General features: G+C 49.7%; 11 protein-coding genes across 11 annotated transcripts; 7 read left to right on the top strand and 4 right to left on the bottom strand.

The window, feature by feature from the left end:
- Positions 1-365: 365 nt before the first annotated feature.
- Positions 366-2,562, bottom strand: N7517_009825 (uncharacterized protein; the record flags this gene model as incomplete). Its single annotated transcript, XM_056727548.1, has 2 exons — positions 366-2,467; positions 2,517-2,562. The coding sequence occupies 2 exons, from the start codon at positions 2,560-2,562 to the stop codon at positions 366-368; spliced, it is 2,148 nt and encodes a 715-aa protein (XP_056576120.1).
- A 556-nt stretch (positions 2,563-3,118) lies between these two features.
- On the top strand, positions 3,119-3,514 carry N7517_009824 (DUF4267 domain-containing protein; the record flags this gene model as incomplete). Its single annotated transcript, XM_056727547.1, has 1 exon — positions 3,119-3,514. One exon carries the CDS (start codon positions 3,119-3,121, stop codon positions 3,512-3,514), a length of 396 nt encoding a protein of 131 aa, XP_056576119.1.
- Positions 3,515-4,021: 507 nt separating this feature from the next.
- Positions 4,022-9,104, top strand: cpcC (putative protein kinase (Gcn2); the record flags this gene model as incomplete). Its single annotated transcript, XM_056727546.1, has 7 exons — positions 4,022-4,201; positions 4,257-6,320; positions 6,375-6,704; positions 6,757-7,759; positions 7,782-8,239; positions 8,297-8,735; positions 8,806-9,104. The coding sequence occupies 7 exons, from the start codon at positions 4,022-4,024 to the stop codon at positions 9,102-9,104; spliced, it is 4,773 nt and encodes a 1,590-aa protein (XP_056576118.1).
- A 326-nt stretch (positions 9,105-9,430) lies between these two features.
- Positions 9,431-11,109, bottom strand: cwc2 (active spliceosome conformation promoter CWC2; the record flags this gene model as incomplete). Its single annotated transcript, XM_056727545.1, has 8 exons — positions 9,431-9,895; positions 9,958-9,994; positions 10,049-10,174; positions 10,225-10,292; positions 10,365-10,393; positions 10,457-10,482; positions 10,579-10,656; positions 10,736-11,109. The coding sequence occupies 8 exons, from the start codon at positions 11,107-11,109 to the stop codon at positions 9,431-9,433; spliced, it is 1,203 nt and encodes a 400-aa protein (XP_056576117.1).
- A 206-nt stretch (positions 11,110-11,315) lies between these two features.
- N7517_009821 (uncharacterized protein) lies at positions 11,316-12,937 on the top strand (the record flags this gene model as incomplete). Its single annotated transcript, XM_056727544.1, has 10 exons — positions 11,316-11,344; positions 11,392-11,420; positions 11,471-11,485; positions 11,543-11,567; positions 11,623-11,944; positions 12,009-12,118; positions 12,175-12,320; positions 12,379-12,436; positions 12,504-12,668; positions 12,730-12,937. 10 exons carry the CDS (start codon positions 11,316-11,318, stop codon positions 12,935-12,937), a joined length of 1,107 nt encoding a protein of 368 aa, XP_056576116.1.
- Positions 12,938-13,136: 199 nt separating this feature from the next.
- cpa1 (carbamoyl-phosphate synthase (glutamine-hydrolyzing) CPA1) lies at positions 13,137-14,495 on the bottom strand (the record flags this gene model as incomplete). Its single annotated transcript, XM_056727543.1, has 1 exon — positions 13,137-14,495. The coding sequence occupies one exon, from the start codon at positions 14,493-14,495 to the stop codon at positions 13,137-13,139; it is 1,359 nt and encodes a 452-aa protein (XP_056576115.1).
- An 864-nt stretch (positions 14,496-15,359) lies between these two features.
- On the top strand, positions 15,360-16,183 carry N7517_009819 (uncharacterized protein; the record flags this gene model as incomplete). Its single annotated transcript, XM_056727542.1, has 2 exons — positions 15,360-15,894; positions 15,942-16,183. 2 exons carry the CDS (start codon positions 15,360-15,362, stop codon positions 16,181-16,183), a joined length of 777 nt encoding a protein of 258 aa, XP_056576114.1.
- Positions 16,184-16,336: 153 nt separating this feature from the next.
- On the top strand, positions 16,337-18,247 carry N7517_009818 (putative C6 transcription factor; the record flags this gene model as incomplete). Its single annotated transcript, XM_056727541.1, has 1 exon — positions 16,337-18,247. One exon carries the CDS (start codon positions 16,337-16,339, stop codon positions 18,245-18,247), a length of 1,911 nt encoding a protein of 636 aa, XP_056576113.1.
- Positions 18,248-19,005: 758 nt separating this feature from the next.
- On the top strand, positions 19,006-20,251 carry N7517_009817 (putative DnaJ domain protein Psi; the record flags this gene model as incomplete). Its single annotated transcript, XM_056727540.1, has 3 exons — positions 19,006-19,153; positions 19,211-19,887; positions 19,955-20,251. 3 exons carry the CDS (start codon positions 19,006-19,008, stop codon positions 20,249-20,251), a joined length of 1,122 nt encoding a protein of 373 aa, XP_056576112.1.
- Positions 20,252-20,547: 296 nt separating this feature from the next.
- On the top strand, positions 20,548-22,431 carry N7517_009816 (uncharacterized protein; the record flags this gene model as incomplete). The annotated part of the gene is made up of 5 exons (XM_056727539.1): positions 20,548-20,697; positions 20,768-20,910; positions 20,973-21,051; positions 21,137-21,536; positions 21,620-22,431. The coding sequence occupies 5 exons, from the start codon at positions 20,548-20,550 to the stop codon at positions 22,429-22,431; spliced, it is 1,584 nt and encodes a 527-aa protein (XP_056576111.1).
- Positions 22,432-23,303: 872 nt separating this feature from the next.
- On the bottom strand, positions 23,304-23,564 carry N7517_009815 (uncharacterized protein; the record flags this gene model as incomplete). The annotated part of the gene is made up of 1 exon (XM_056727538.1): positions 23,304-23,564. One exon carries the CDS (start codon positions 23,562-23,564, stop codon positions 23,304-23,306), a length of 261 nt encoding a protein of 86 aa, XP_056576110.1.
- Positions 23,565-25,239: the final 1,675 nt, after the last annotated feature.

The following is a 25,239-nucleotide window of genomic DNA, read 5'->3' as shown; positions in this document are numbered from 1 at the left end:
ACGCTTGCCATAAGAGATATCACTGCCCCAGCCATTGACTTAAGATATCACCAACCGTATTAGTAGCCGAAGCTGACATCTGGGGAATCAATAGAGTATGATCTATAGGAGGGACATCGTGGAGATTTTGGGAACAATGTCTACGAGTAGTCCCAGTCCCAATCGAGAGACTAGAGAGTAGTGATTGAGCAATAATTCGACAAGTGTTATTCGCTGAAAATGTAGATAGCAAGGGGATGAAAAATAGTAACGCTTATGAACCCGAACACCATCCTATCATGCTCCAAAAGCCACTCCTTATTTCCAGATCAGAAAGTGAATACAAACAAAGAACCAATTAGCGTCACTTGACGTGACCAAAGACCTCAAACATTCTCTTTTCCAGATGCTTTGACTTTACGACTGTCCTTCTGCCTGAGCCGTGACTTGGCAGCGGCAATTCGTTCAGGAGAGAGAGCTTCGCGCTGGAAATCAGTCAACCCGTACCGCTTGCCCACGCGTTCGCCCGCTGAAACGGTGTACCCTGAATACCGGCTGCGAGATGGGAGGCCTGACATTGAATCGAGGGTAGATTTGATGTGGGTCCGTTCGCGTTTTGTCTGTAGGTTGTTGAGCCGAGTGTCATCGTCAGCAGGAAGGTTCAGATTCCGATAGGCCCGCTGGCCTTCACCGAGTCGACGTCTTGAGTATGTGCGGTTCAGTGATTTCAGGGCTGAGATATCGGGAGGCGAGGATGGAGGAATTTCATCTAACACAGCGTTACGGGCTTCATGCCGCGGCTTCAGTAGAATTTCGTTAAGATAGTGTGTGACCTCGTCGTCGTCTGCGGCCATATCTCGGGCATTCGGCCTTGTAACAAGTGTACCCAACGTGGTACTGCGCAAAGCAGGTCGTGGATCGCGTACTTTGGAGCGTGGACTCGGACTTGGGGGAAGCTCGATATCTTCGGTGGGTTCTTCTTCGGGTTTCTCAAGATCCTGACCGGTCAAATCCTGGCCGGCAAAGTCAAACACCTGAACGCCCGTGTGGTCTTTGCGAGGACTTAGGAATTGCCGCTCTGTGGAAGGTAGTGCCGGGAAGCGTTCAGTAGAGCCAAGTCGTAGCTTTAGAAGGTCTATCTGTTTCTGCATGTGGCGGCGTTCTGCATCAGAGATATTTCTCAAATTTTCCTCCGAGGCACGGTGCTCTTGGGAGGCCGTTTTGAGCTTTTCTCTGTATTCTTGGATCCGCTGCTCCAGTCTGGTCTCTCTCTGCTTCAGTCTTGTTTCCTTGTCCTTTCGCCGACCTTCATATCGGGACATTTCCTGCTTCACTCGGGCTAGCGTTTGTTTCAGAGTGTCATTCTCTTTCTCGAGTGCTTGGGCTTTCTTTTCTGAGCTCTGTGCGAGGTCCTGAAGTGTGCTCAGTTCGGACTGCTGCTTTTGCATTTCTTGAATCTTGGCATTGGCTTGTTCCAATTCTTGCTGTGTTTTGCGAAGCTCGTCCACTGAGGCGTTTGAAGGCGGTTCTTCCTTTTTCTTTTGTGTGATATTTGACGCATCGCTTACGACATCATGGCGTTCCAAGGCGTTGCGTAGTGAGGTGACCTGCTGCTTATATTGTAGTGCAAGAGCAGTTTGTTTGGTCAAGCCTTGGACCAAGTGCTCCTTATCGCCTGTCGATCCCTCCCCGATCATTGAAGAAGCAAGCCGTGATACCTGCCTTTCCATCTCGGCGACCTTTTCTTCTTCTTCCTTCAGCTTGTCGGCCAGCCGCATAGCTTCTGTATCCTTCTTGCGAGCGTAAGATTTGGCAATCGACCGGTAGTGGATCAATTTTTTGATCTCTCGATTGGTCTTCACACGGTAATTGTCGAATTCGGTTTTCCAGTACTTGCCTGACTCCGAGTGCGGGTCCTCTAGATTGATGGTAACATCTTCATTTTCGAGCATATCCTTCGAACTGGAGACTATGACGGGTTTCGCTTCTCCCGTGTTCTCATCAGATTTGGCCGGTTCAGAGTTCTTGGACGCGTTATCGCGTGCATTCATGAGTGTTTGGGTGAGTTTGCTCCTCGGTTTCCCACTTCCATCTGATGATCCGGACATCCACTGGGTACTGAGGGTCCCGGAAGGATTTGGTGGAGTCTTGGCTGGCTTGCTGGCCGAGCCAGGGCGTTTCCCCTCATTGTCGATGACACTCTCGCCAAAAGATACCGTCTTACGCCGTAAGGAGGTTCCAGGTGTAACAAGTATGCTTTTCGTGGGGGATCCCGTGGGGTTGTAAGTCGCGTCTGGTTTCATGTCGGTGTTGATCTCTATTGGCGCTAGTTTGATCGTATCGCTCTTGCTTCGTTGGTGACCGGGCTGTGTCTGGGACGCGCTTTCATCTTCCTCTGCCCCCGGAGTGCCAAACAGAGCGCTCTTGAAAGCACGAATCGCAAAGACATGGCCTGGGGTCTCAGGGGGTTCTAGCAGCTTGGAGTCATCTGTAGCACGTTAGACCGAGAGCTTTAAGGGTCAGAGTAACCACCACACCTGTAGCCTGCGCGTTTTGCTCGTTCCCCTTGATCCAGTCCAGCATTTTGACTGGGAAGAAACCTCAAAATCCTTGAAACCACGTTGGAGTCCAATGTTTATGGTCCGCGCGGTCGGAAAAAGCAGAAGCGCCGATCACTTTATCGATAAGCTCGTGTCCGGCTTCACCTTTTGTTTACGCTTGGCACTTTTTTCGGGACTTTTTGAAATTGGGATCTTGGGAGTGTTTTTTTTTTCTTTCTTTTTTCATTTGCTGGAAGGTATCCCATATTGGAATTGGTTGCCAAAAGGGCCCCTGTTGATTTCCCCAGGTGCGGTGTGTACTCCATACACACGTGTACGAACGACATACCCCGTACTTGACATATCAATCCTGGAGTCTACAACCTCCATTGCAGCCTAGATTGATTCTCTGGGTTCCGCCTAATCTTAGGGGCATCTTACAAATATTTCTTCTTGTCCCTTGAGAACCCTCATTTTTGTTTTCCCCATAACTTCAAGGACTATACTGTGGTTCCCTACAGCGCTTAAATTCCTGAACCCTTCAAGCCACTACAAATACAACACAAACATCAAACATAAGACGGGCTTGGCAAAGCAAGATGCCTCTTTCCCATTCGGTCATTCTCCGCTTGGCTGCCAGCGCGATTGCAACCATCTTTGTCGGATTCGGGGTCAACGCTATCCTACGTCCAGACCATGCTCTCACTTTCTTCGAGTTCCAGCCACCTACCTCTTTAGTAGACAAGCAGATGGTTGATAGTCTGATGGCAGTCTATGGAGTCCGGGACATCTTTATGGGGGCTGCCATATATGCGGCTTCGTATTTTGGCACCCGTACAACCCTGGGCTGGATCTTGATTGCCGCTAGCAGCGTTGCATTTGCAGATGGGTTTGTTTGTTGGACCCATGGCCAGGGACAGTGGAATCACTGGGGATACGCACCAATGGTTGCTGTGGCTGGCAGCTTGTTGCTCGGGGTCTTCGATCGGATGTGATGGTCACAGCTGGAACAAAGAAACCACGAGCAGAAATGATCGACTATTGCGGTGACAATAATTGCCACCCTTCTCGGTATATGCCAGCTCACCAGCTCACCTCATGATATCTGGGTCCACTATTGGGCAGGGACAATGGTGCTTTGGCTTGATGATATACTCAACTTCAAGTCCAATAGACATATGGGCATACTCGCATACTCGCGAAGGACTTGAAAGTAAACACAACATATAAGAATCATGAATTGCAATCAAATCAAAGTATAATATAACCAATCCATCAATCCACCGTTAAATCAACGGGGACGTCATTTATACTAATCATCTCCACTCTATAAATGGAAGGGCGTATGATCTGACCGCCTGTTTATTCTAGCCTCAGAGGGGAAAAAAAAAGACTGCCCAATTCTCTTTAACCACCTCCCATAAACCTCTCATATTTTATCACCCCCCATGTCGTACGACGCTCAGGGTCGCTTGTAGGGCGAGCTCTCGCCACGCCCCGCGATGTCTCCCAAACAGAGGAAGAAGCCCTCCCGCCAGAAAAAGCAAACCTCCGATTCCTCCGTGACGTCCCCCATATTTACAACCAATTACCGAGAAATCCACCAGACAGAGGTGGAAGCTTTGCGTTCAATCTACGGCGATGACTTTGAAGAAGTAGAAAATAGGCGGTCGGCCTGGCAGGTGGGTGCACTCTTAGGGCTGTTCGGGCCACTCGTCACTAATCCGTGCACTCTAGCAATCCTCCGATGTGACCTTCAAGCTTCATTTACGATCCTCCTCGAATCCAGACGTACTCCTCATTTTGTTGGTCGAACTACCAGCTACATATCCAAAAACAATCCCCAATCTCTCACCTGGAAACCTCGACGGCTTTCGCGATGGAGCGCGTTCTCGAATACAGGAAATTCTACGCAACAAGCCAAAATCTCTGCTTGGAAGTGAGATGATCTACGAGCTGGGGGTGTCCATTCAAGATGTTCTGGAAGATGTTGCTCAAGCACAGGCACAGGACAAAGACCTACCCAGCCTCGAAGAGGAGCGCATGGAGCAAGAGGCGGCTGCACTTCAACGTGCAGACCTAGAAAAACAAGAGGAACTTCGCAAGCAAAAGGCCGCAGCTGTCGAGGAAGAGCGCGCATTACAAGAAATGCTTCAAGACAAGATGCGACAGCGGAACAAGGCTCGCCTCTTGAGACGAAAGAGTCGAACTGGCGGCGCGGATATGAGTTATGTTGATGACCTCGTGGAAAATACACCTGGCGCCATCTGCTTTGATCCTCCGTTGGCCGTCAACGACACTGATGAACAGCCGCTGGTCTTTCGTGCCGTTCATGGCAAGACTCTGCTGCAAAGCAAACAGGGCAAAAAGACCTTCACCGTCAGGCCTGTTGTGTCTGAGAACCGATGTCACGTCCCGCTGCTTGTTTTGAAGGAGTTTTGCCTCGGCGAGAAGGATTCTGAAGGATTGGCATTCCGTGAGCAGATGCGCACCAGTGAAGATAAGTTAGAGGGCATCAAGCGATTGCGACACCCCAATCTTGTTGAATTCGTGGGCTTTAAAATCAATCGCCCAATTGGCCAATTGGGTTCGCCTGATAATTCTTGGACCGTCTTCGCGCTTTTGGAGCATGCAAACAAAGGTTCCCTTTCCGAGCTTCTGGATATTGTGGGGACCGTAGCTGTTGACATGCTTCGGGGCTGGATGATTCAGTTACTCGAGGCTCTGGAGTTCTATCACCGCAGCGGTTTTGTGCATGGGAATATTCATTGTGGCCGAGTCTTCCTGTTCAGGACTCCTTCTGGCGAAACCATCGTTAAACTGCAGTCTAACGTCGAAGAAGCTTTGCCCGACTCTCCCTGTGGAAAGCCCTCTTTCGCAGCGTCAAAGTCACCACTTTGGGCACCCCCAGAGCTAACGGAGGACAGTTCCCCTCCCTCCATGAAGACCGATGTCTGGGATCTTGGAATTGTGCTGCTTCAGATGGGCTTTGGAAAGGATGTTCTCATCAGATACACCTCCGCCAATCAGTTGATGGTGTCTATGGGGCTCTCGCCGCCCCTGCAGGACCTGCTTTGTGAATTCTTCCGCCCAGATCCCAGGAAGCGCCCAACTGCTTTCCAGCTCCAACCATCTGAGTTCTTCCGGGTGGATGCGCCGTTAAAGATGCGAGAAAGAGCATCGGGATCGGTGTCTCTGCAGAGACGGCCACGGCTAGACTCTTTTGGAGCCATGCCGGCCTTCTCACGATACCACCAAGACTTCGATGAGGCAGGTCAGCTCGGCCGTGGTGGATTTGGACAGGTAGTCAAAGCCCGGAACAAGCTCGATGGTCGGTTGTATGCAATAAAGAAGATCTCTCAAACATCGGCCGCCGCGCTGAAAGACACGCTTTCCGAAACCATGTTGCTCTCCCGGCTGAACCATTCCTACGTTGTCCGGTACTACACTGCCTGGCTTGAAGAGGACTTCAATCACATTGACGAAGAGGCTATGTCCTCTACCGAAGGTGACCCGTTCGCTAGCCAGGATCACCACGGATTCAGTACAGGAGGTCTTGATTTCATCAGTTCCAGCGGGTATCCAAAAATAGAGTTTGCCGCGTCAGACAGCGATGATGAAAACGAAGGAACGTTGTCCGACCCTGCCCACCCAGAGACGCCAGTGAGGAACAAGGTAAATGATACTGGCGATGATTCTGGAAGTGTAGAGGAAGTTGAGCTCAGCCGAGCGAGATCTGGCTCTTATGCCAGGCCCATTTTAACCACACTCTACATCCAGATGGAGTACTGTGAGAAGCATGTAAGTGTTTTGATATCAGCATGCTCGTTGTTCTGAACTAATATTGCCCTAAAGACCTTGCGCGATCTAATAAAGGATGATTTGTGCGATGACAACGAGCGTGTATGGCGTCTCTTTCGGCAAATTCTCGATGGCTTGAGCCACATCCATAGCCACGGAATCATACACCGTGACTTGAAGCCTGACAATATCTTCATTGATGTTGCAAATAATCCCCGCATTGGTGACTTTGGTCTTGCAACAAGTGGTCAATTCACCACGGCCGTGCGTTCGTCCGCAGCCGCGGACTTTGAAGGAGACTTTACTCGCAGTTTGGGTACAACCTACTATGTGGCACCGGAGATGAAGTCAGTTGTTTCGGGCCACTACAATGAGAAGGTCGATGTGAGTAGTGAACATACAATTGGGACCACAAGTATATGCTCACGCATTCTAGATGTTTTCGCTCGGTGTTATCTTCTTTGAGATGTGTCATCCATTGCCGACTGGCATGGAACGAGATCAAACTCTTCGAGAAATCCGAGAAAAGAATCACACTCTTCCGCCCACTTTCCAGCAATCTGATAAGTTGCTCCAAGGCGAGATCATTGAATCTCTTCTGAGCCATACCCCGAGCGAACGGCCCACAGCCTCCGACCTTTTGTCCAGTGGAAAGATACCTCTCCAGGTCGAGGAAGAAACATTCAGACGGGCTATTGTGCATCTGCTCTCGGATCCAAATTCACCCGACTACAAAAAGATTCTATCAGCCATTTTTTCTCAGTCGCCTAAGAAATTCGAAGATATTGCTTGGGACATAGACTCGCACGCGGTACCGGCAGCGAACGAACTACTTGTCCAGGGTCTGGTCAAGAAGAAGCTAACCTCGATATTTCGAAGACATGGTGCTGTTGAGTCAACAAGACAAATGCTCTTCCCCAGATCCCAGCATTACAACAACGGTGCAGTACGCGTGCTGGATGCATCTGGCAATCTTTTACAGTTGCCATATGATCTCACCCTTCCAAACGCACGAGCAATTCCAAGACAAGATCGCTCACTGGAGAAGACATTTGCATTCGGCACAGTCTACCGAGAATCAACACATGGCAGCGAACCACGAACTCACCGTGAAGTTGACTTCGATATTGTGTCCTACAACACTCTGGATCTAGCCTTAAAAGAGGCAGAAGTGATCAAAGTTTTGGATGAAATCATTGAGGAATTCCCGCCTTTGCGGTCTACTCCGATGTGCTTCCTTGTTAACCACTCCGATTTGCTCCAACTTATCATGGAATTCTGTCGCATTACGCCTGCCCAAATCCCAAAGGCAAAGGAGGTTCTCAGTAAGTTGAATGTTGGAAAATATACCATGCAAAAGATTCGAAGTGAACTCCGAGCCCCATCAATTGGTGTTGCTTCAACCTCATTGGATGACCTTGCGCGTTTCGATTTCAGAGGTACTTAAGCTTACTTCCCCAGATCAGGGACAATATGCTAATGAAGATGATGCAGATTCGCCGAAGGACACACAACGCAGGCTTCAGAATATCATGGAAGGAACCGAATACGCAGAGCGGATTTCACCAATATTCGCTCGCTTGAACGTGCTCATGACCTATCTGCAGAGTTTCGGTGTGAAACGAAAAATCTACATCAACCCACTCAGTAGTGTTCAAGACAAGTTCTACCGCGGTAGCATTCTGTTCCAGTGTATTTTTGATAGCAAACGACGCGATGTGTTTGCTGCGGGTGGAAGATATGATCGGTTGATTCAGGAATTTTCACCCAATGTCCTATCAAATCGACCACAAGCGCACGCTGTGGGCTTCAACCTCGGCTCGGATCGACTACGCTCATCAATGATCGATTACCTGAAGGCTAAGGCTCCGTCGAAAGACTCCGAGACAAGCGCCGAGTTGTATTGGGGGGCCCGTCGGGTAAGTGACTTTTCATCTCAACCCGTTAGATGTAGTTTGTGCTGATCTTCAACAAAGTGTGATGTACTTGTTGCCAGCTTTGACGCAACCGTCCTCCGCACAATAGGCGTTAAACTCATCGAAGAACTCTGGTCAAACAACATAAGCGCGGAGCTTGCAGTCGATGCCTCGTCCCTTGAAGAACTTCTAGCAAAATACAAAGACTCCAATCACCGGTGGATTGTGATCGCTAAGCAAGATAGCAAGGAGCGTGGATTCAAAGTTCGGAGCCTGATGCGCAAGGAAGAATTCGATATCCGCGCTGCTGAACTTGTGCTGTGGCTTCGATCAGAAGTGCAGGCGCGCCACCCTCGCGAGGGAACTGCTGATCCCCGCCAATCCCGTCAAATGAGTCAGCAGGAGGCTCTCGCGTTCCAGGAGCGGGCAAATGATGTGCGCATCCTAGTTCCCCAGCATCGAAGCAAGAAGACGAACCGAAGGAACATTGTTGAATCAGGTATGTTTTTGTTTCAAGTGAATCCATCCTCAATCTAGTCCAATATAATGACTGGTATGGTGTGTTTTAGCTCTACTTTCCTCTCGGGAAGTAGCCGAAAACGCCCGCAATGGCCCCGTCGCCGCCATCGACACCCGCGATGAAGTCCTCGACGCTATTCGGGACACACGTCTCTCCGACGCAGAGAGCTGGCGCAGTGTGATCCAGAACGCACCGCTAACAGAGCGGAAGTATCTCAGTCAAGTGCACGAGATGCTCACTGACTTGGCCGTGGAGAATCGTACAAACGATACCACAGAAAGCTACACGAATGCTTTTATCTACAACTACCGTACAGGCTCCTGCGTGTACTATGACCTGGGACCCTAGCGAGGAATGAATTACGACTGATTGATTTTCATGGGGGGAAGAGTGACGAAGTGGAGTTAAGTTAAGCATAAGTCTCAGCTCAATGGGACTGATGGTGTTTGCATTTGTTTTATGGGTGGATGTATCTCGTTTTGTTTGACACTCTCAATGCTGTGTTTTAGCGAGTGCTCGGGATGATACCATACATGTAGTGATGAATGACGCCCAGAAATAATGTTTACGGATATTTTGTATGGAGATGCAGGGAAAAAAAACAAACATTTTGACAGAGGTATCGCTGCTGTTGTACATGAAAAAAATTCGCAATCATGATGGATTTATCTAAATCAGTCACTCTCATCGTCGCTGCCGTAAGCGACTAACGGCCCGCCAGTAGCTTTTGGTGCCTGGGTCGTCACTATTCCACCATTAAGACCACGTAGGGCTGCAACAGCAGAGCTTGAGAAGATGCCATTACTCTGTGGCTGCTGCTCCTGTGCTGGAACCGGAGCAGACTCGATCATCATCGGTTGTTCAGGCGCCTCTAGCTGAGCGGCCTGGCTCGCATCCTCCAATTGACGGGTTCTAGCATGCCACACATCATCTGGAACGTCATAGCCCTGTAGTCCGAAAGTTCCCTCGATCTTCTTCCGTTTCTTGGCCTCGGGATCTCGGCCTTCGATCTCTGCTACAAAGGCTGCGGGAAGAGCCCGGCGCACAGCCTCGGCAGCTTGCTCTTCTAACCGGCGTGCCTCGCGCTTCTGTGCCATTGGGTTTGGGTCGACTGTTGCCCATCTTACGTTAAGAATTTCCTAATTGTTGTTAATACTTTGTATCATACATCGCATCTCGCGGGTTGAAATCTTGAACGTACCTCATGGTCCAAGCTTTGGTTTTGCATCGCGACTAGACTTTACTCATGTGTTAGTTCGGTACAAACAGAGAACTTGGGGAGGGGTTCTCACGCAAACTGCGCGTTACTTTCTGACGAGTAGGTCACAAAGGCCACGCCCCGGCCGGTAAGGACTCTTGTTCTTTCGATTTGACCCCATTCCGCAAAATGCCTTGAGCACACTTCCTCGATGTCATCGCTAGATATTGATTAGCAAGAAGATAGAGTATAACTTTTCGAGCTACTCACGAAACTGTAATCCGACCCACGTAGATTGTCCTATTTTGGCGCGTGAACGAGCCTACTCCGGACATATCCTATTTCAAGCAGCATTAACAACATGGTCATCCCAAATTAACATCTCCCAATCACAAAGACATGATACTCACTTCCTTGTAATCGCTGTGCTTGTCTCTGCCTATAGCCCGGGGTCAGTCGCCCGTTTTCAATCATCAAAAGCAAGGTTGGAAATGGTACTAACCAAAGCAGTCCATGTTCGGATTGAACCTATAAATGGCTTGATTAGCTGGATTGTTTCTATCCGATAAGTCTAACAAAGTGAAAGAACTTTCGAATCGTGTACGGCAAGGGAATCACACTAACATATCATGAATCGTGGGTAGACGATGGAGGTATTCGCAATCCTGACCTTTCACGCAAACACCTCGCGCAAAATGTATGCTAGATGGAAAAAGATCAGTAAATGTCTGCTGCGATACGCAAGATAGCCACGAAAGCCATGAAGGATCAATTTTCTTACCAGAAAAATGAACCCGGAATGCGATCGGCGCGGGTGTATCCCGAGTCACGCGCAATATTGCAGCGACTAGGCGCGGGCTGGCTGAGGCCATATTTGTCGTCGTTGTCGCCACTTTTGTTGTACCAAATATTATAGTCGAGTCCGGGCTGTTGTGTGGGCTCAGCTTTGACGGTTGACGGGTCGACTTGTATTCTCGCTGGGCGTTTCTTCCTGCGAATAATTTTGGTCTTCTTGACCGACTGGAGCTGCTGATCTCCTTGCAGAGTGTCGTCCGCGCCGGTTGTTGCCACAATCATCTCTTCGGCATTGGGGTCTCGGGTTTCGGGAGTGATAGAAACGGGAGCTGGTGGCTCGGCAACCGACGTATCTGCCATGGTCACGTTTGTGTTGGAGAGGTTGAGTTGGAAGGCTAAGCTTGAGCTTCAAAAAAGGTCGACGTCTTGAGCCGTTGACTGAGGTGCTTACATAATGCTTGGCAAGTGCGCACGTCGGCGGGATTTGGCATTTCCCTCTCAGAGGCACAAGCATCAGAGAAAAGATTTAGTGATTTCGCAGGCGACAAGCCTCAAAAACCGACACGATGGTGAACATTACAGAAAAGATTAAGGAGTATGTCTCTCAATTGTTGAATCCTTCAATTTGCTGATCTTTTACAGGATCGAGGATGAGATGCGTCGGACGCAGAGTAAGTGTTATCCTCAGACAACTTATATCACCCCGCTAATGACCCCCCAGAGAACAAGGCCACAGGTAAGATGCTCTTTTGATCGAACGAAAATTTGATCTAATTTCCAATTTCCAAATTAGAATACCATTTGGGTCTATTGAAAGGGTATAGTCTTAATCCTCTAACTTATATTTCAAACATAAACTGACAGCATTTGCAGAAAGCTTGCCCGACTAAGAGCCCAGCTTTTGGAGCCAGTAGGAGGTGCTGGCTCTGGCGGCGGTGCGGGATTCGATGTCAGCAAGAGCGGCGATGCACGAGTGGCTCTTGTTGGCTTTCCCTCTGTCGGAAAGTCCACATTTTTGTCTAAAATCACCAAGACCAAAAGTGAGGCTGCAGCCTACTCTTTCACCACGCTGACGGCTATCCCCGGAGTGCTGGAGTATGGTGGTGCTGAGATTCAGATCTTGGATTTGCCAGGTATTATCGAAGGTGCCTCCGAGGGCAAAGGCCGTGGTCGCCAGGTCATTTCGGCTGCCAAGGTGAGCTAGTCTGCATGCTTTATGGGTAAAAGTACAGAAATACTGATCAGATCTCTACTTCTAGACAAGTGATTTGATCTTGATGATTTTGGACGCCACAAAGCGTGCCGAACAGCGAGCTTTGCTCGAGGCTGAACTGGATGCCGTGGGCATTCGGCTGAACAAGGAGCCACCGTATGTCATACCTTGTCCGAAGTTTTGTATGGACTCAGATACTGATGCAATCCTAGTAATATCTACTTGAAAATCAAGAAGGCCGGTGGCATGAAGATCTCTTTTGCGACTCCCCCAAAGAGCTTGGACGAAAAGATGGTTTACAACGTGCTCCGTGATTACAAAATTCTTAACTGCGAAGTACTCGTGCGAGATGAGAATGGTATGTGGTGCTTTGATATAACAACCAGGCCAAATTACTGATTGCGACCCCGTTATAGCTACAATCGATGACTTTATCGATGTTATTATGAAGGACCACCGGAAGTACATCCGCTGGTAAGATTAACACTAATGATAATTCATATCGAACGAGCAAATGCTAATCTTTCTGCTTTTCTGCCAGTCTTTACGTCTACAACAAGGTTGACAGCATCGGCCTCGAATTCCTTGATGCCCTTGCCCGCGAGCCTTACACGGCCGTCATGAGTTGTGAACTTGACCTCGGCGTGCAAGACGTCGTTGAACGCATCTGGAAGGAACTGAGACTAATGCGACTTTACACAAAAAGGTATGATATATGTATGCCATGGCTTTGAGACTGACATATCTAATCATTGTCGTATTTATAGAAAGGGAGAAGACCCTAAATTCGATGAGGCGCTCATCGTACGCAAGGACTCCACCATTGAGGATGTTTGTGACCAGATTCATCGCACAATTAAGGACACATTCAAGTATGCGATGGTTTGGGGAGCGAGCGCAAGACATGTTCCGCAGCGGGTAGGATTGTCGCATATGGTTGCTGATGAAGATGTGGTATCCATAGTGGCTAAGTAGAACCTAGGGGTCGAGAGCGATGATGAAAATATTGACACGACTACAAAGAGCTTAAATATGAAATTATGGTTTTAATGCTGTTGATTCCATATACCATGCATGAACCTATGAACAAAATACATGAAGAAGATAATCACCCAAACAACCAATTGAACCTCCAAAAAACCAAAACTCCAGCAGATACCAAACGTAGACACACTTAAGCAGCAGCAGCAGCGGCAAGGGCAGCAGCAGCAATCACGTTCTGCTGGCCAATGGTGGGCTGGACACCCACACGCTCCTTGGCGAGCAGGTCGACCAGCAGAGGGCTGGGACGGCTGTCACGCTGAGGGAAGAGGCCAGCCTGGTTGTTCTTGTACTTCAGCACAGAGTCCAGGTAGATATCGAAGAGGTAGGATGAGTCGAGAGGACCTCCCTTGGCCTCGGGGTGGAACTGGGTGCTGAAGATAGGACGGGACTTGTGGATCATGCCTTCGTTGCTCTGATCGTTCAGGTTGATGAAGTACGGCTTCCAGTCCGAGGGCAGGGTCGAAGCATCAACGGCGTAACCGTGGTTTTGGCTGGTGATGTGGCAGCGACCAGTGCTGAGGTCAAGAGCGGGAATGTTGTGAGCCCGGTTTCCGTACTTCAGCTTGATGGTGCTGGCACCAGTGGCCAGAGCCAGGAGCTGGTGACCCAGACAGATACCGAAAATGGGAACCTGGGAGGTCTCCATCAGACGCTTGAGGTGGTAGACGGTGTCCTGGCAGTGAGTTGGGTCACCGGGACCGTTGGAGATGAAGACACCATCAAAGTGGTGGGCGACCTTGTGGATGGGGTAGTCGAAGGGAAGGACAGTGACGCTGGAGCCACGGCCGACCAAGCTGCGGAGAATATTCTCCTTAACACCACAGTCGATGACAGCAACGTGAGAGTGAGGGTCAGCAGCGGCAACGTGGAAAGGCTGCTTGGTGCTGACCTGGCGCACCAAGTGGATTTGCTCAGGGTCAGTGAAAGCCTCATCCTCGTTGGCATCGTACTCTTCGCCGACGGTAATACGGGCCAGAGAAGAACCTTGCTCACGCAAGTAGGTGACAATGGCACGAGTATCGACACCAGAGATAGCAGGGACACCTTCACGGGCACACCACTCGCCCAGACTCTGGACAGCGGTCCAGTGACTGTATTGTTCGGCGACATCGGCAACAACAACACCAGCTGCCTGGAGGTTGGGGGACTCGAAGTACTTCAACAGTCCATTGGGATCTTTCTCGGCGGAAGGAACACCGTAATTGCCGATGAGAGGCTGGGTGAAAACCAGGATCTGGCCACGGTATGAAGGATCGGTCAAGGACTCGGGGTATCCGACCAGGGAGGTCGTGAAGACGGCCTCACCGGAGATGTTGGAGCGGGCACCGAAAGACTTGCCGGAGAACATAGGACCGTCACGGATAGTGAAGGTGGCAGGCTCCATAGCGGCACGCTGACGCACAGTGGCCATGAAGCGAGCCTGAACAGGCCGCTTCATGGAGGCGAAGGCAGCTCGAGGAGGCATCGCTTTGAAGAGGTTGGAGATCATTTTTTTATATGTAAGAATTGTAAATCAGAAAGCCTTGGCTATTCAGTTGATGTTGGCTTTCCAGAGGTGGTCCGAGATATAGTCCTGGGAGGTGAAGATCGAGGGTGCCAAACACATAAGCGCGACTGAGCAGGTGGCAGTCAGGGTATGGTAAAGGGAAATGGAGGGTCGCTATTTAGCGGAACATGGAGAAATTTTGGGTTTTGGAGTAGAAAAGGAAAATGGAGAAGAAGGGGAAACAAGAGGTTTTTCACCTCCGACTCCGTGGGCACGTGCCCACACCGACTTTGCCGTTGTCGGCCAATCGGAGCGCGTCAAAATTCTGCTATCAGTTTAGGGATTCTGACTCATCCAATCGCCACCCCGGGCCATTCCCGAGGTCGGCCCTGGATAATGATATCTATCAGGCACAAATAATTGTTTACCATTTTCAATGGGATCATCACACAATTTATATAACTTTGAATTGAAAGATAGACAATATCGACCATCGAGGCAGCTTGATGGTCTGGATTTGGTCGACTGCACACCGTACTATTGCCCCACCCAATCGCACATTGCAGCAATTCTGTACGTTGGGCGCCATTGGCCACTAGGAGGTACTCAATTATCGATAGGTCTTCTGTGTGGGAAACTCGCTGTTCGATTACAAAATCTCGGTAGGTTTGGTTGTGTCACACACGGGGTTCATTTAGGCTCAGAGTGACAGCGTAGTGCTCAAGGGAAGCAACGTTGGCGTCCAAGGGAAACACCACGGTACATTTATTGAAATAAAGGTGGCACCAGGTATAAAAACCTCTTTGAATACAAGGCAAAATAATCAAGACAGGTAGTCTCTTGTGTTCTCATTACAAAAATTAAACAATGATTCTATCTCAATATATATTCTATGCCCTATTAGCATTCCTCCTACCCTCGGCGACTTTTGGACGCTCCATTTTTTCAAGCTCTAAAGACAGCACCCAGGGTCCACTTCTGAAGTCAGGATGTGATGATGGCACTGGAATTGTTGACCCAGATGGGAAATGCAATGGCACTGGCGTTGTAGACGACCCAATACCCCATGATCGAGAAGGGTTTAAATTCGAGAACCCATCCACAGATTGCAAATATGCGTCTCAATACCACATTTGGGACTCATTTAAACACCTCGAGAAAGACATGAGCAAGCTATTCACGTTGATCCACAAAAATGTCAGCTTCACCGTTGTTGGGCATCACCCCATCGCCGGCCGCTACCACGACCTAATGCACTTCTATGTCAATGCCCTGCGTCGAGTCAGCATGTTGTTTTTTGACCATGCAGACCTGTTTGAGATCCACCCCCAGGGAATATATGGCGGATGTAATGCTGAATGGTCAGTGGAGGAGATTCAGTTTAAAGGCGTGATGAATTCCGGTGAGTAAGAAGATCTTCATATCTTCAGTATTGCTGACCCACCACAGGCGACAAGTTTGATATCATCAATGTCTGGTTCACGCGCTGGTACCGTGGCCAGATGGTCGAGATCCGCACGTACATCGACGCACCGATGATCATGGATGCGCTGCACAAGAACGAGATATGGTGGAATGGTACGACCCTACGCGATAATCTCCAGTATATGCCGGGGCCAGCGGGAATGCCAGATCTGAAGGAAATTGAGGGGATGATGGGATATCCGGATGGAAGCAAATACAAGGATTAAGCCGAGACGTGAATGGCGAAGAAAGGGGAAAAAAGAAAGTGTATCTCGTATATCGATGTGGTTGTAGTTCAAATTGGAAAGGGGAGATGTCTAATTTGCTTGGCACCAATTACCCATCCAACTCCCCGCGATGCTCCCCGTAGTTTTCCAAATATGTCCGAGTCAACGCCTCGCAAGCGATCGCGTTTAGCCTGCACTTTGTGTCAGTCGCGCAAACGAAAATGTTCAGGTGGGCAGCCATGTAGCACCTGCGCCCAAACTGGTGCAGAATGCCAATACAGTGCGCGCAAGAGACGCGCCATATCTCATAGTCTGTACCCAGGGAGTCTACCGCTTGACGAACGACCTACAAATGGCTGGTCCAATGCAGTCCCAAATACTACTAGTGCCGCAGCCAGCCCTACGGTACAGAATTCTACCCGCCGTACGAGCAGCTCAGAGGTCCTTGCCCATTCACTACAGGCCAATTCTGGCGCCGCGTTTGTTCGCAAACTTGGGCTGAAAATTGACCCGGCGCATGCACCAAGATTACAATTGTTTGCCTGGAATGTCGGCGCGAGACGGATGTCGCCAATAGTATCTTCGGCGCTTCCCTCGATGCCTGTCACAGCGTCGGCGCCGACGACTATCATCAAAATCATCTCACAGGAAGAGATGCGGCGGCTAGCAGCGATTTACTTTGAGAAGGTCGATTCATGCTATACATTTCTGGACCGTAAGACGATCTTTACTCGAATCGCAAAGCGCTGGGAATCTTCGTCATCTCCTATTGATTCTGCGGAACACCCCTATGATGCTGTACTATGTGGCGTGGCTGCCTTCGGATATCTATTTTCGCGGCGCGAGATCATAGCAATAGAGCTTCGACTCGTTGAGACCGCGCGCCTTCTACTAGATAAGAGTACACTCGCAGCGGAAACACCCTCGGTCGATATAGTGACAGGGTGGGTGTTGCGTGCTGCGTATCTACGCATGACAGCCTCACCACATGCTGCATGGATGGCCAGCTGTACACTGATGCATCTCATTGAAGCTGGTGGATTGCACCTTGAAACATCAGATCCAGAAGCAGCAGGCCTGCTTCAAGCATCACCGCCCGAGACACACGGCCAAGATGGCGATATAGAAACCCAGGGCACCAGCGATCCCGAAACCCGGCAAAGGCTCTTTGGCATGGCTCGTCACCTTAACACATGGATTTCTTTCGACCTCGGCCGCTCCCGTGTTGTCCTACACGGCGCCACAGCCCTGTCTCCTACAAGCACACCTCCATCGCGCAAACCATCACAGCAAGCACCACCCCGGGGCCCACGCGCAGACCTCTTCCACCTCCTCCCACTCTCCGAAAACCTCGACCCAACAGGGCCGTCACCACAAGATCTTCCAGAACTCGAAACAGCCCTTACCTCCGTCCTGGATCTCCTCTACTCCGAACCGTCCCTAATCTTAGTCCAATGCAACCTAATGCTATGCATTTATCGCCGTCTCCGCGCTCTAAATCCACACGGCCCCTTATCCTCCAACCTCCTTGACCGCGTCCTTGCGCTGGCAGGCCGCGGACTCCGTGCTGCACGAGGAATGGTCGCATCTACCTGCCCCTGGCACCAAGTTGCCAATGTCCCCTTTCAGGTCGTCTGCTCGCTTCTAGCGATCGACAATCGGGCTGCATTAGCACTGCTCGCCGATGCGATGCGGACTCTGCGTGAAGTTCTCGCTGCATATGATACAGATTCTATGCGTGAGGCGTATTCTACAGCATACCTACTTATTGCGTTGCATCAGCGGAGAAAGGAGGATGATACCCGTGCTCTTGCCGAGGTGTTGCGGGTCAATGCTGCTGCGGCGGCGCCCGCGGATGAACAGGCCGAGAGGCAGGTCGCACGGACCGTGTTAGCCGACCAGAGTCAAAGGCAAGAGCAAGCTGCACCAGCCACGCTGGTAACAGATGCCGAGTTCTCGTGGCTGGGTGATTTGATGATTGATATGCCTAGTCTGCAGAATTTTGATTTGGATCAATTTTTGATGACTGATGTCCCATGGCCTTTACCTGAGATGGGAATTTGAGGTCCCATCGAATTTTGCAATATCTTAAGCAAAATCCCACGATTTCTAGTTGCTCTTGCCATCGGGGAGTACCGAGACCCTTCCTTCCTAATTCGGACGGATCAACAACTATAAACCCCCCTCCTTTTCCTCTCTCCTTTTCTTCTCATCTTCACATTCTTCTTTTTTCATCTTCATCATCTTCATCCATTTATCCAAAGCAACGTGGAAGGTGGAGAGGTAAACGGGATAAATTGGAGAGAATAGATAGCAATAGGTCTCTTCAAATGTGGAGTTGCTATACTCCCAAGCGACGTGGAATTGTAGATATTCAAGCAAAAATAAAATAAAAAGATCAAAATGAAGATGAGTCTCCGAATAGTATAGACTTCCTTAGAGATGGTCAGGTTGCAGTTAAAATATCGAAACTTCTCGAAACTTCCGAAGTCACCCACGTCAAGACTTAATCCCTGACGTCACACACCTGGAGACTTGATCACTGACATTCGACATTCAAGTACACTCCATTTGGGCCTTTTGTTACTTCATTTACCTCTTTTCACTCTAAACCTGTGTTTTTCCAGGTTCCTTTAATCCTTAATCTCTCTCTTTCCGCCTCGAACCTTCTACACCACTCACGAAGTACACCGCATCTTCTCTCTCAGGATTATTTTTCCTGTCAGAAATAACCGTTCATAAGTGTGCACCTCCAATTTGAGGCTGACGCTTTTTGCACTGCTTTTTCCTTTTTTCCATAAGATTCAAATTTACCCCGCACTATGGTTGCCGAAACCAAGCTCTACGACGCCTTGAGCGTCAAGCCCGATGCCACACAAGATCAGATTAAGAAAGCATACCACAAGGCAGCATTGAAGCATCACCCAGACAAGAACAAAGATAACCCCAATGCCGCTGATAAATTCAAAGGTAACGTTACCCCGCACATTGTTGGATTCCCGCACACGACTAACAGTTTCTTAACAGAAGTATCGCAAGCGTACGAAGTCCTATCCGATCCCGAAAAGCGCAAGGTCTACGACCAGTTCGGCCTCGAGTACCTGATGCGCGGCGGCCCCGCACCGCCACCACCAGGGGGAGGCGGAGGCGGAGCCGGCGGCATGCCCGGAGGATTCAACTTCGGCGGCATGCCTGGCGGTGGTATGCCTGGCGGCGGAGCCCGAAAGTTCCACTTCTCGACTGGCCCTGGCGGCGGTGGCGGATTCAGTTTCAGCAATGCTGATGACATCTTCCGCAACTTCGCCAAGGCCGGCGGGGGCGGGGGCGGCGGCATGGGTGGTATGGACATGGACGACGAAGATCTCATCTCCATGCTTGGAGGAGGACTGGGCGGCGGCGGCGGCGGCGCCGGCTTCCGTAGCAGCCGTCCAGGATATGCTAAACCGAAGCGTGCACCTACACCTGAGCCGACTATCATCGAGAAAGACCTGCCCCTAACCTTGGAGGAAATTTACACTGGTACCTCTAAGAAGGTCAAGACAAAGAGCAAGGCCTTCGACAAGATGGGTAAGCTCACTACCAAGGAGGTGACCTTGGAAGCCAACATCAAACCTGGGCTGCGCGCTGGCTCGAAGATCAAGTACCGAAATATTGGGGATCAGGAAGAAGGGGGACGACAGGATGTCCATCTGATCGTAAAAGAGGTATGAGCTCGCTCCTGGCTACAGCGACAAAGATATTTGATGAATTCTTACTAACAACTACTTACAGATCGACCATCCTACTTTCAAGCGTTCTGGCGACAATCTTATCACAACGGTCGATCTCAGTCTGAAGGAAGCACTGACAGGCTGGGATCGCATTGTCCGCACGATCGATGGAAAGTCAATTCGCGTGTCTAAGCCCGGTCCAACCCAACCCGGCCGTGAAGAGCGCTACCCCGGGCTAGGCATGGTGAGCTCCAAAAACCCCAGCGAGCGCGGCGACTTGGTTGTTCGAGCCAACGTCACCTTCCCTACGAGCTTGACTGCCTCCCAAAAAGACATTCTCCGGGATGTGCTGCCTTGAAATGATTTAATCTAATTGCATATACTGGCGTTTGGGGGTGAGACGGGAGAGTATTTAATTACAATGACATGAACCTTTGTATGAGGTACTTCAATAAGCTCATTTATTCGAGCTAGAGCTAGTCTTTACATATTGTAGTATAGACCTTTGGAATACATCTGAGATTGACCAAATAACGTAATATGGATCAGTTGTAGTCTAACCTAATTGAGCGAATGCGGAGAAACACCTTGGAGAAATCAATTCGTCATTTCTGTTTACTTTCCTTCACTCCATATCCCTTGATTTTTTTTACCATGAAACGAAGAATCACCTTTATCCAGCGCGTCGATGCCGGATTCGACCCGCAGCAAGCTGTGTTAACCGCGTCATCCCTCTCCGTCCGTAACCTGGACGCCGCGCGGGAGGATCGCATTACGGTCGGACTGGACGAGCTTCCAGAGGAGGTGAGATGGCATTGTTGATCAAGCCTGTTGAGAATAGAGCAACGCTAACCTGATCATTTGTCATGTTTAGTTGCGTGCTGTCCTCGAGCAATCTCATGAGCTCCACCTCCGCTGGGCCTCCGAGAGGTCTTTCGATGCTGTCGCGCCATTCAGTAGCCGGGTTTCACCTGGTCTGCATGTGCATTATACTCCGCTCAAGTCGGATTCATCTTCGTGAGCTCATTTTTACATCTTGAGTTTGGGGGAATGCGATTGACTGATTTGGTTATCGATAGGGAGGCACTGTGCACGCTGCTCCGCACGGTAGTCGCACCCAACAAAGACGCTCAATTTAAGGATTGTTCGAAGCCGGAGGTATTTTACGATTGTTCACTTTCCCCCGGAACATTCCCTGGCCATGTTTTGCATGTGTTCGATCTGACCCAAATCTGCTATACAGGATTCGTTCATTACAACCCCGCTTATCTCGACACGATTCGCTTCCTCGGCCTCCCTACAATATTACACCCACCTCCCTTCCATCCAGTCTCTGGTCCAATATATTCAGAATACTGTCTGTGACCAGAGTCGTGCAGATGGCCCCGAGTGTCACACCCGGGCCAATGCTCTCCTCTCTGCAGACTCGGTCGACATCGACTATGACAGCATTTCGCACGCCTTAACTTTGTCCGGGCTCTGGACCAGTCCACCGACGGGCGGTTGGACGGATCAATTTCAGAAGCCAGCATCCGATGCCGATCAAATCGAGTTCGGTCTCTTGGGCGCCGAGGCAGGGCTTGAGCCAGAGGAGATCAAGATGGGCGGGCTGTTAGCTGTTGTCGGACAGGACGAGAAGCTAAGTATGTGGCCCCGGCGTTTCTTACATCGCTTGCCTTTTGTCTAACTCTGATCATACGGAATGGCTGGACTAACCCTTATACAGAACCAACCATGTTCTCATTCCCCTCCCGCCATCAACCTCTCACCGAGCCATCGAGTTACACCGTCTCCTTCGCTTCCCCAACTGGTCTACATCCAACAATGTCCATATCCATGCCACGATCATCCCTCAAACGACCCCAAGCACCTAGCGACGCAACCTGCGCTCTACACACATACCTCACCCTCCCCTCTACCATCTTCGGAGATCAATACCAGCTCGCAACAACAGATCCCCTCTTCCTCGAGTCACACAATCTCGTAGCCCTGCGTGCCTTAGCAGGTGAAATGGACCTCGAAGCCCCAGACTGGGTTGTCCAGCGCTGGGGCTCAAACTGGCTTATCGAACTAGCAACCCCACCAGAAGCCGAAGACGCGGCTAGAGTACCAGACCCCTCAAATTGGACCGCCACTATACCTCTACACCTACGCTACCTGTCACCGTCCGAGACAGGACACCGCACTGCCCACATTCCCTGGCCCGTCGTCTTCTGGGCCTGTACCACCGAGGATGGCACGAAGATGGGTGTGAACCCCTTCGACCGCAAAAATCTCGGCTGGGACGGCTTGTTCGGTCCGCGAACCATGTTCTACCAGCTTCAGCCTGCGGGTGATCGTCTTCTTGAGGAGATCGATGTGCCGGTTCTACGAATTGAGGGCGGGGATGGCTACTTCCAGAGTAAATATATCGAGTTTGGCACCTGTGTGGCTATCTCACTTGGATTCATGTGGGTGCTTTGGCGGCTTATTCGTGTTGCTTGGTCGTCTGGACTTGGAAATAAACGGGCTGAGGCTGCACATGATAAGAGAGAATGATTTGTTTATGTGATACTGAATGGTTTATACACTAGCGTTGACCTTTTCCTCGTCTTTTTTACTTTTAATTCTTGATCTCGGAGTACTCATCTTACTAGTTTCTTGCTGACGATCTTTAAAGCATGGAATTTTAGTAGTATATTTAGAGCCACAATTATGATTCAACTTCACTAATGTTCGGATAGAAAACCTGGAATGTAGTCCGTAGGAGAATAACTTGATTCACCAATACTCTCTAACTGAGACTCTCTATGTAGTAAACAGATGTACAAAACGCTAAATGTGAAAGGGTCTACGCAAAAAGCACGAGTTTAAGCAACTTCCGTACTACCGAGGTAGGTCGTCGACATTTGATTGAACTTCAGTATACACAAGTATGATTCAAAGTGATAGTGAAGTAACATTTGATTGTGAATATGTGAAAACGAGATACAATTGCCATCGACATCAGGGACTTGTAGAGTACATCGCTAGAGGGCCGAATGCAAAAGTCCATCACGCCAGTTCCCAACAAGTAATTGGCAAATATGCCATACTCCCGTAATGGTATCCTGCAGCCGAGAGGGAGCGCATGGTCCGGAAATGTAGGTTCTAGAACGTGAGCGACCTTCTCTGTACATCAGAGTGCTTTGCATAAGTCATGGCTGGCCTCGGGTGGTAGAAGTTGCACAGTCGTGGTGTTTCGTCTCGTTTTCCTTGAACAATGGCAATGGTCGAGGTTGGGCTCGTTGATTGATTTCTCAAAGGGCTAGGGAGAGGATTGGGTCTCGCAGTGTGAACAGGGCTTGACTGTGGTAGGAACCCAAGTTAGCGAGTGCCAGTAACCAAGCAACGGATGTGGTATTGACTCAGTGCCACACAAACCCATGCACCTAGCGTCTTGTATCCTCGTTAACCTGGGAGGACTGTTCTCCATCCTTGGTCTGCTCCTGGATGTCCCATGTAGATTGGTATCCACACATAAAGTCCAGTTCAAAGCACCACCGTAGCCGGTCGAACAGCGGGCACTGCATCTCGGAGGTGATATCGTATGTCACCAACCGGCCTGTCTTGGCTGGACTCAGTCGGGGCTGCCGAAGAGTAGTAAATGGCGATGGCTTTGCGAGCCAGCGGAACCGGTGTGGAAATGCCATTGTTGTCGTTGAAATCTGTTAGGAGTAGGGTGATTTGTTGTCTATGATACCCAATGTTAGCAGTTTTCATATAGAGGTGCTTGTCGAAGTGCCACATTTTAGAAGTCCGAGTCTGGTTGATAGGGGACTGGTCGATGCCTTTGCATACTAACTGTAATGTAAGAGGAGCTCGGTGTTGGTGGAGATGTATGTCAGTGTGTCGTAGCAATGGGCAGTTGACAAGACAAATGCAGGGACATGAGCTTGAGATGAAAACTAAGAGCACATATGTGTCTATGTTTGGAAAGTACTGTAGCTAGGCTTGATTGAACACAGAGGTTGGAGTGCAATTATGGAAGCGTAGGTAGCGTCGAACATCGTGTCGCCATCCCAGGCTAAGATTGTTTACGCAGTGCAAGTCAAATGACTAGCTCACATGTTACAAGAGACGTCTACAAAAGGATACACATTAAAACATTTGATTAATACCAAATTCTATTAAACTAGCTAAGGACTTGCTTGGTTTCACCATGAAGGCTACTTATCCCGAGCACCACGTAAAGGTGCAAGTCCTGCTCAGGTGTTGCACACAGGCCCCGTGCAACTGGGTTGGGGCAAAATGAAGGTTCTATGGTGTCTTGATGCGGGGGAGGGAGGGTGAGCCCCCAATGGTCAATGGAGAACCCAAGAGAGTACAGTCTGTATCCGCAGAGGTTGAGAGGGCTAGTCCCAACATACTTCGTGCCATTAGGCCAGGGCCGAAGCCCCAACCTAGTTTCAGCCTCTCAAAGACCGCGTCAAAGATCCGAGTGGGGACTGAGGAAAGAAAGAAAGAAAGAAAGAAAGAAAGAAGAAGAGAAAAAGTGGGAAGGGGCAGGTATTTATATTTTTCCAATGGCTGCAGGTAACGGGGGGAACTGGGGTAGGTGACGAGTTATCCTAAATAGGAAGGCACCCTCAGGGGACCAGGTGACTGGGTGCCTTCCGTTTTGAGAGACTTATGGTATCAGAGACAGATTATGCAATTTGGTTGATTTGGACAGTCGACTGTATATCTCCAAGTTCCAATGTTCTACCTGGCGGATAAGTTTTTCTATATGACTAGAACCAATTGATCCTCTCATCTCATGAGCAAGTAGACTAGTACTGGTACATTATGTCCACTCAATCGGGCAGTCTTTACCCTCTCCAGTATCCTCGCCGTAATCTCACAGACGTGAGCCTATTCATGAAGGAGTCCCATATTGTTTGAACGGATTGTCCACTCGGAGTTGTCTGCTATCTTATATCTGCAATATGTGGCAAACAGCAAGAGGCACATGCGCAACTACTCATTACTTCGACTGGACTCTGAAATGAGTACTCCTGGGGACATGCACGCATTCCCCCAAAGAGTCTTGTTCGGATTTGGGCACATTATCTCATGGCGCACACCCTGTTAAGTTAATATGACAAGTATCCAGACACAAAGGATCATGTCCAAGACTCATGCTAACCCACGATGAGACGTTACCAAGACACTAAGTACTTGGCGGAAAACCAGGGACCCGGTTTTCAGGGGCCGCCACCGGGAATCCATCGAATCGGGTTCCACAACGGCTCGGGCCGTACCCACACGACGCGAACCTCCCGAAGGTCCATGCGATGCAATACAGGGCTATCACCGCTCGTGAAACCCCCGACTCCTCCTATGGTG

The sequence above is a fragment of the Penicillium concentricum genome, assembly GCF_028827145.1.
Source record: "Penicillium concentricum strain IBT 3081 chromosome Unknown utg000004l_segment0_segment0, whole genome shotgun sequence".
In the NCBI taxonomy this organism is placed as follows: domain Eukaryota; kingdom Fungi; phylum Ascomycota; class Eurotiomycetes; order Eurotiales; family Aspergillaceae; genus Penicillium; species Penicillium concentricum.
Note: the sequence above shows the minus strand (reverse complement) of the source record. Positions and strands in the feature narration are given on the sequence as shown.